Source organism: Cyprinus carpio, chromosome A2, assembly GCF_018340385.1.
Source record: "Cyprinus carpio isolate SPL01 chromosome A2, ASM1834038v1, whole genome shotgun sequence".
Lineage (NCBI taxonomy): Eukaryota > Metazoa > Chordata > Actinopteri > Cypriniformes > Cyprinidae > Cyprinus > Cyprinus carpio.
In genome coordinates this window covers 11,337,027-11,346,417 of record NC_056573.1, presented here as the reverse complement: position 1 = coordinate 11,346,417, position 9,391 = coordinate 11,337,027, and the positions used below count along the sequence as shown (strand labels likewise).

General features: G+C 38.2%; 1 protein-coding gene across 3 annotated transcripts; it reads left to right on the top strand.

Moving 5' to 3' along the window:
• Positions 1–436: 436 nt before the first annotated feature.
• LOC109103482 (AFG3-like protein 2) lies at positions 437–8,430 on the top strand. Of its 3 annotated transcripts, XR_006161990.1 has the most exons (18): positions 437–656; positions 1,311–1,404; positions 1,492–1,572; positions 1,666–1,778; positions 2,020–2,172; positions 2,273–2,347; positions 2,941–3,068; positions 3,193–3,466; positions 4,291–4,428; positions 4,531–4,684; positions 4,921–5,028; positions 5,162–5,287; positions 5,378–5,488; positions 5,633–5,748; positions 5,827–6,027; positions 6,778–6,972; positions 7,099–7,780; positions 7,914–8,430. XR_006161990.1 is itself a non-coding variant. In XM_042772698.1 (17 exons), exons 1-17 carry the CDS (start codon positions 564–566, stop codon positions 7,339–7,341), a joined length of 2,400 nt encoding a protein of 799 aa, XP_042628632.1. In that variant the 5' UTR covers positions 437–563; the 3' UTR covers positions 7,342–8,430. The 3 variants fall into 3 exon arrangements, 2 of the variants coding, with proteins under 2 accessions (XP_042628632.1, XP_042628620.1); XM_042772698.1 differs by having other exon boundaries at positions 2,944–3,068; positions 7,099–8,430; XM_042772686.1 differs by having other exon boundaries at positions 7,099–8,430.
• The last annotated feature ends 961 nt before the right edge of the window (positions 8,431–9,391 follow it).

Genomic DNA, 9,391 nt, shown 5'->3' with positions numbered 1-9,391 from the left:
ATACATTTACAGCAAAATCAGTTTTTTTATGTCATTCTGAAAGTATAATTATATTTTTCTTAAATAACACATACTCCCTTTCTAAAGGCCTAACTATTATCATATAATATATAACTGTGATGTCCTACAAAACAACAAGCTTTAAAACACTTTTTTTCTTACTTCATCCAAGGTGAAGAAAATGAGAAATTACTTAGAAATGTAGATCTTAGAAATGTACCATTTATAGCGTTATATTTTTATGTATTTTATGTAATGTTAATAAGATTTTTAACTAACAGGTGAAACAATTCATTTATTCTGAATAAGAAGAGAGTGCAGAAAAATCCAATTATGCTGGATGCCAACCGCCGTTAAACATTAAAAAGAAGAAGAAGAAGTGCAGAAAAATACCACTGGACCACAGAGGGTTAACGATGGATATTAACAATGAGCGCGTCACCAGCGTGCACCGGAAGTAAATCGCAATGGGACGCAGTCAATTTCAAGTTCATGTTGTCAAAACTTTTCGTCCGATGTCCTGTTTTCTGTATTGATTAGAGTGACAAGCGCACAGTGCCATAATGGCACACCGATATCTGCATCTGTCCAGAGGCTGCAGGAACCTTCTCCACGCTCTGCTGCCAAATGTCAGATCAACAAACCGTGTGCAATCGGTAAATGTGCAGCTGGACTGTATTCCTCTGGACCTCACCCCCGTCACCATACGCTGTGATCTACTCACAGATTTGTCATTTATCGTTTGTCTCGTCTGCTGCAGATTGCAGTGTCACAGACCAAAGAGAGTTTGATAGGAAACAAAGGTCGGCCTGTGTGACATTGCGTTGGGTAACGCGTTTAGCTCGTGTTATGTCACAGCTCTTCACATTAGATCTGTTAAACCGTCAAGTGTTACCAAAACTGCGTACAAAACATCAGTTTGAGCTCTGTTTATTCGTCTTTAATATTTTTGTAAACATCGTTATTATAGATATTAAAACCATTTAGAACCTTACTGGCATTTCAGTATTTGTTATCATAGTATCTGTTGAAAATAGTAGTTACATAATACTTAATGGGCTAAAAGATATTTGAGGCTTTTGAGCTTCATTGGAAAAACCCTCTCAAGAACCTCTGGAGACCCTTCGAAAAGGGCAGGAACTGTAATGTGCTCCTTAGAGATATATGATATATTTGAGGATCCTAGAGGTTCTCCAGAGGGCTCCAGTGTGGGATCTAAGGAACCAAACAGTGCCTTGAGTATTTCTTTTTAGTTTTTACAGCAGTTGTGATTTGTTTTTTTTGATCATCTCAATGTATTTGGTTTTGAAGTTCAGGGTGTTGGGCAAATTGGCCAAGACCGAAGATCTTTGCTCTCTCAAGTCTTGGGCACATATAGAAGATTAAGCTCCAAACCTCCCAAAGGTGTGGATTACAGGAATTATAAAATGACATTGAGTAGCTCAAAACTGGACTTTTCTTCTAATTGCGTTTTATCTTCTTGTACTGAAGGATTTGAAAAATACTTCCCTAATAATAAAAACGGTGCTCCAAAAAATGGAGAGCCCAAGCCATCCAATGCAGAAGTCAAAGGTAATATCTCTTATAAGCTTATAATGTGAATTAATTGCCTTTTGTATGACATACAATATAATCACGCTGTTTTCTGTATCTGTTTTAACCCAGAGGCCAAACCAACCAATGCTCAGAAGACCACTGGTGGAGGTGGAAGTAGTGGAGGAGGAGGAAAAAGAGGGGGGCGAAAAGATGAAACCAATTGGTACAGCCGTCTCCAAAAGGTTAAAAGATGTCTAGTAATTATTAGTAGTAATATTAGGCTTATTGTAACATTTAAAGCTTGGTTACTACTGTTTACTGAGGCAGACGTAATGATGTGTCACCAGAGAGAAGTCTGACGTCTAATAGGAAGATCAAGAAAAAATTATTTCATGCATTTAATAAAATGAAATGTATTGCATGGATGAATTGTTCACAATAAGATCAATAACATGCCCTTATTTCTCTGTCACTCTCATGCAGGGCGATGTGCCGTGGGACGATAAAGAATTCCGTTTGTATTTCCTGTGTGGAACAGCCTTCTGGACAGCGGTCACGTATTATTTCTTCTTCCGAGATGGAGGAAGAGAGGTCACCTGGAAAGACTTTGTAAATGGTTACCTTGCAAAAGGAGTGGTATGTTAATACTTATATTTTATCTGTATTTGCAATCAGTGTTTCTTTCCACTTCCAATTTAACTTTGATCCAGGAAGTTATGTATTTTATCTTTGCTAGGTTGACAGGTTGGAGGTTATAAACAAGCGATATGTAAAAGTCATCTTTACTCCCGGTAAAACTCCAGTTGATGGGGTGAGTTCTTTACAAGGATTCAATCCAGTTATGTTTATTATTTTTAGATAGTCATTACTGGTAACCAAGCCAGTGATTATATAATTAAAAAGATTATCCATTAGCCAGGTCAGTCCTACATAGACTACCATCCAAAACTTTGGGGTACGCAAGATATATAATTTTAAAGAAGTTAATACTTTTATTCAGCAAGGGTGCATTAAATTGGTCATAATCGTATCATCTATCATGATTTCCACAAAAATATTAAGCAGCACAACTGTTTTGAACATTGATATTAATAAGAAATGTTTGTTCAGCACCAAATCAGCATATTAGACTGATTTCTGAAGGATCATGTGACACTGAAGACTGGAGTAATGATGCTGAAAATTCACTGGAATAAATTACATTTGAAAATAGATTCAAATAGAAAATACTAATTTTACTTTTTCTTTTTGTGTGTGTATCTTTGATAAAAAAATGCATCTTTGGTGAACATTAAACAATTACCGACCTCAAATCTTTGAATGGTAGAATATGTATAGTATATATTTCTCTTTCCTCTAAAAACTACACATAATAATGACACACAATGTGATCATTTCTTCAAGCAGCAATACGTGTGGTTCAACATCGGCAGTGTGGACACATTTGAGCGGAACCTGGAAACTGCTCAGCTAGAGATGGGTATTGAAGGAGAGAACAGACTGCCAGTGGTCTATTCTGCTGAAAGTGATGGGTGAGATATTGACGTAAATTTGCAGTTGCAGTTGTTGATTTGCAATATCAACAATCAAACTAGAAGCTTTAATGCTGTTCACATTTGTTTCTTAATTTCAGTCTTTTTCCTGTGTCATTTTTAGGTCTTTCCTCCTCAACATGTTGCCCACTGTACTGATCATTGGGTTCTTGCTGTTCATGCTGAGGAGAGGGCCTGCTGGGACAGGGAGGCCAGGGAGGGGAATGGGTGGGCTCTTCAGCGTCAGTGAGACCACTGCCAAAGTACTACGAGATGAGATTGACATCAAATTCAAAGATGTGGCGGGCTGTGAGGAGGCAAAATTGGAGATCATGGAGTTTGTAAACTTTCTTAAGAACCCAAAGCAGTACCAGGATTTGGGTGCCAAGATTCCAAAGGTAGCGCAAGACCCCAAAATGAACATTTTGCCATTAATAACTTACCCCCAATCTTGTTCCAAACCCGTAAAAGCGCCGTTCATCTTCAGAACACAATTTAAGATATTTTGGATGAAAACCTGGAGGCTTGAGACTGTCCCATAGACTACCAAGTAAATAGCAGTGTCTAGGTCTAGGAAAGGTATGCGACGGGAACACTTTTTGTAAGCGAAGAAAACAAAAAATAACGACTTTATTCAATAAATCATAAGCCAACTCTACACTCATTTACCCTCCATTTCAAATAAACAGCGCATCCTTGTGCCGCGTCATCCGCGCCACAAGGATGCGCTGTTTCTACATGTATTTAGCTTTGATTTGAAATAAACAGCGCATCCTTGTGGAGCGGATGACACAAAAGAACATACACGGCATACAGTGATATGGAGAGACACAGAGGAGAACGTTGACTAAGGAATTATTGAATAAAGTCGTTACTTTTGTTTTCTTCGCTTACAAAAAGTGTTGCTGTTGCTTTATATCAGATTGCACGTCTGATAGCAGATGGAGTATTCTGACGATGACTTTCATACCTTTTATGTACCTTGACACTGTTATTTACTTGGCGGTCTATGGGAGAGTCTCAGTTTTTATCTAAAATATCTTAAATTGTGTTCTGAAGACGAACGGATCTTTTACAGGGTTGGAACAAGATGGGGGTAAGTGATTAATGACACAATTTTTATTTTGAGGTGGAGTATCCCTTTAACAGAACATTGCATAACTGTCTCGTAATTTAGTAAGTCAACTGAGATTTCAGCAGAAGGTTTAATCTTCTTGTTTAGGGGGCTATTTTGACTGGACCCCCAGGCACTGGAAAGACTTTACTAGCCAAGGCCACTGCGGGAGAAGCCAACGTCCCCTTCATCACTGTGAATGGATCAGAGTTCTTAGAGATGTTTGTGGGGGTTGGACCTGCCAGGGCAAGTACATTTTCTGTATCCTATTATGAGCTTCATTGTGTTCAGTATGCTTTCTGGGAAACTTTAAACACAGTGTGACTAAAATAATGTAATTTTGTGTAGGTTCGGGATCTCTTTGTATTGGCCCGGAAGAATGCCCCATGCATTCTGTTCATAGATGAGATCGATGCTGTAGGAAGAAAGAGAGGCAGAGGCAACTTTGGCGGACAGAGTGAACAAGAGAACACGCTCAACCAGTTACTAGTTGAGATGGATGGTTTGTATCTAGAAAACAGACAGACAGTCCGATATTAGATTTCTTAACTTCATTATCATTTTTAGATTACTTTATAATTTCATTAGAATTTCTTGTAATAAAAATAGGAGCATTTTATTGGTCAAAACTCCAGATCCTTCATGTGTCAGATCATCAAACAATATTTAAAGTTGGTATTAAAAATTCTGTGACGTGTTTATATATGCAAATGTATTTTCCTTTTCTCTCATTTGTAGGATTTAACACTGCTACCAATGTTGTAGTGCTGGCAGGCACCAACAGACCAGATATTCTAGATCCAGCTCTGATGAGACCCGGACGCTTTGATAGACAGATATATATCGGTATGTTTTTTTGTCACATGTCCATGTTTAATTAATTAATTTTTTAAAAATAGTAATATACTTTAAACTGTTGGGGAACTTTAATTGCAGGCTATTTAAAAGCATACCATTGTATATTGCATGATGATTGCAGGGCCACCAGATATCAAAGGCAGAGCCTCTATATTCAAAGTCCATCTGAGACCACTAAAGCTGGAAGCAGAGTTGGATAAAGAATCTCTGGCAAGGAAAATGGCTGCTCTAACACCTGGTTTTTCAGGCACGTAAAGACTTTTTATACATTTAAGTTTCAAAAGTTGTTTATGAGATATGCACCAAGTTTCACCACTTACTGATTTCTCTCTGACAGGTGCGGACATCGCTAATGTGTGCAACGAGGCTGCGCTTATTGCAGCCCGCCACCTTTCTGATGCCATCAACCAAAAACACTTTGAGCAAGCCATCGAACGAGTAATTGGGGGTTAGTGACAGATATAAAATGTGAAAATATCACTTTATTTTTTTTTTGTTAAACATTTATTGCAAACTGTAATATTAATCTATTAGAGTGCATGCATAGTTTTGGTGTGAAGTTCAGATAATTATAAGCTCCCTGCATGTTTAGGTCTTGAGAAGAAGACGCAGGTGCTGCAGCCAGAGGAGAAGAAGACAGTGGCTTACCATGAGGCTGGTCATGCTGTAGCTGGCTGGTTCCTTGAGCACGCTGACCCTTTGCTTAAAGTAAAACCCCCACTTATTCACGTGTACTGTAATACTTTGTGCTCTCAGTGTACTCAGTCATGTCATTGGTCGTTTCAGGTGTCCATCATCCCGCGTGGGAAGGGTTTGGGCTATGCCCAGTATTTGCCTAAAGAGCAGTACCTGTACACCAAAGAGCAGCTGCTGGATAGGATGTGTATGACTCTGGGTGGACGTGTGTCTGAGGAGATCTTTTTTGGCCGCATTACTACAGGGGCCCAGGATGACCTGAAGAAAGTGACACAGAGTGCCTACGCACAGGTCGCTCATACATTCATATGATTTCTTCATTGTCTGTTTAGAAAGTATCATTGGTGGTTCATGAATAGTAAATGGATGTTTTCGGACAGTTTGATAGTATTTTACTTCGATTTTTAATTTGTGCTGCTTTGGAAAATGTTTAAAAAAGACTATGGTTATATATTGTTTTTTTTTTCTTAATAATGAACAGAATGCATTTTGAGATAATAAGAAAATAATTTTTTTGAAAACTGTGATTCTTTACCATTCAAAGATTGGTAAGAAAAATATTCAACACGAATGCATTAAATTGATCAAAAATGACAGTAAAGACATTTATAATGTTACAAGATATTTATATTTCATACTTTTGTGACACCAGAAGGTATTGCTTAATATTACACCTAAATGTGTATTATGTTCTTTAAAATAATAATAATAATCATAATTAATGTTTCTTAAGCAGAAACAAATCTGTATATTAGAATGATTTCTGAAGGATCGTGTGACCCTGAAGACTGGAGTAATGATGCTAAAAATTCAGTCTTTTATCACAGGAATTATAGTTTTAAAAAACATTTTAAATTGTAATCATATTTTAGAATATTATTATTTTTACAGTATTTGTGACCTATATATATATATATATATATATATATATATATATATATATATATATATATATATATAAAATTACTGTATCTTTTACATGTTATATCCACAATATAATCCACAGACCCCAGCTGAAAACTGTTACTCTTCTATCTACAGATTGTGCAGTTTGGCATGAATGAAAAGGTCGGGCAGGTGTCTTTTGACCTGCCACGGCAGGGAGAGATGGTTTTGGAGAAGCCCTATAGCGAGGCCACGGCACACCTCATCGACACAGAGGTCAGAAACCTCATCAACATGGCCTATCAGCGCACACAGCAGCTGCTGACTGAGAAGAAGGCAGAGGTGGAGAAGGTACAGCAGGCCACTATCAGGATCAAAGCATTTTACATTGAACTGTTTTCATCATGCTGTCACATCAGTTGTGTGCATATAAAACAATTGTGAAACTTAACAGTGATTCTCTCTTTTTACCACTAGGTGGCACTACGTCTACTGGAGAAAGAGGTGCTGGATAAGAACGACATGGTGGAGCTGCTGGGCCGAAGGCCGTTTGCTGAAAAGTCAACTTATGAAGAATTTGTGGAGGGAACGGGAAGCATGGACGAGGACACATCACTGCCGGAGGGCCTGAAGGACTGGAACAAGGAGCGCGGCAGCGAGAAGGAGGAGAGTACGGAGGAGCAGGTGGCCCGACAGATCACTGGTGGTATGCCCTTCTGAGGACACCCGTTCACCGTGACCCTGGAGGGTCAGCGCACTAATTTAAGAGCTGTGGAACACTTGCCTGGCGGAACCTGAGGCAAGTACCCTCCTCTTCACGAGAGACGTGAATCAAGGGCTCTTGATAGTAAGTGTCGGAGTTATATTGTGTACAGTAGGGTGTTTATGAAATATAAACTTTCTTGTGCTAAAGTTTGTATTTCTGCACAATTTAAAGGATCAGGAGATGTTCCGTTTGAAGGTGAAATGTATTTTACGTGACACATCAGCGCTTTGCCAGAAAATCTGTTTAACTTAAGGCAAAAGCACTCTAGTTTGTCAAGAAAAATTATCTTTAGTCATTACAATTTTACGTATCAATGACCAAGACGACACACATCTTTATGTCTAACAAGAAACATGTTGAATCACCTGTAAGCTTTGCCTCTGATATACACAGGTTGTTTTCTCTTTCTGTACATTAAGATTCCAGTTCAAAACTGCTGCAATTTCATGACCTTTCTTAAAGATCTTTTTGCAGTTCTGCTTACTTGCTGTCTGAAAGACTGAAATATACATGAATGTTGTTACAGTGCACAGTCACTCGTGTTAACTAACATACTCTTCTCTCACAGATTTGCACTGGCATGAGCATCAGGCTTTGGTTTCGATGCTATTTTATGCAGTTTATGATCACGTCCTTTGATTTGAAAGACAGAGCAATCATTTTTGATGTTTTCTTCTGTTCCTCTGCTTTATTTATGACCCAGGCAGCTGCTCTTTGTGGTACAGACTGATTAAACTATAGCTCAATTCGAAATAGTCGCATACAACAAAATTTGCATTTGTAATGAAATAGGATGCAGACATACACAAATGCTGATAAGTAGTTCATTATGTTAATGATCAGCTTATGAACATGTGTGAAGTATTTATTCTACAGTGCAAATCCAAATCACAAATAGAGCTCTGAGGGTAAAAACAGAACACAATCTAATACGCATCATCCTTTTGTGACTTCAGCTTGATATTACATCTACATGTGTATGTTGTTCTGTGAAAAGGGTTTTGAACATGTTTGAAAACCTAAATAAATCCACATAAATTTCAGTTTATTTCTCTTTAGTTCTTTATGCTTATAAAGTGTGTGGCATGAATTGGTTTGTTTTGTTTAGGACATGGATTTCAGATTGCTAGGAGATACACTGATCCTTGGCTCAAGAAGGCAACAAAAATGGTTGCAAATGCAACAAGAAATATAAACTAAATAATTCCAAATCTAGTGGCACTGACGAACATGAACTGGTTCTTTTTGTTGAGTCAGTCAAAAAGATTCACGGAACAGTCCTTAATCAGACTCAGTGAGTGAATAATTCATAAAAATAATTTAAAATCAAAGTATTAATAAATATTACTATAGTATATAGTACATAAATTTAGAATCGCAAGATTTTATATTTAATACAACTAGTTTACTACTATTCTGTACCCATTTAGGGGAAGTCGTGGCCTGATGGTTAGAGAGTTTGACTCCTAACCCTAAGGTTGTGGGTTCGAGTCTCGGGCCGGCAATACCACGACTGAGGTGCCCTTGAGCAAGGCACCGAACCCCCAACTGCCCCCCCCGGGCGCCGCAGCATGAATGGCTGCCCACTGCTCCGGGTGTGTGTTCATGGTGTGTGTGTTCACTGCTGTGTGTGTGCACTTTAAATGCAAAGCACAAATTCTGAGTATAGGTCACTATACTTGGCTGTATGTCACGTCACTGTATGTCATGTCACTTAACTCAATAAACAGACATTTCTATACACCCGTCTTTATCGAGTGATTCAATAAACTGTCAACTAAAAAAAGGAGTCATTTGGCTCCAAATGCTTCCTTCTCTGAGCCGATGGCACTCTTGTTATTTTGTTTGTCTGGAGGACTGAAATTTTAACAAGGAGAATGTCTACTCTATGTTTTGAACTCTTTGTTGCTGGAAGCAAATATGCGTCAGTATTTCTCTCAACAGTTGCAGCGCCCCCATGAGAATCTGGTAACGTGCTCTAAGAAAACATGGACTTTAAATGTG

Bases quoted from the DNA above. Each gene is read 5' to 3' on its own strand.
- LOC109103482 (XM_042772686.1), top strand. From the start codon at position 564: ATGGCACACCGATATCTGCATCTGTCCAGAGGCTGCAGGAACCTTCTC. The intron at 657-1,310 runs GTAAATGTGCAG...TTTGGTTTTGAA, and splicing joins CAACAAACCGTGTGCAATCG to GTTCAGGGTGTTGGGCAAAT. The intron at 2,173-2,272 runs GTATGTTAATAC...TATCTTTGCTAG, and splicing joins GTTACCTTGCAAAAGGAGTG to GTTGACAGGTTGGAGGTTAT.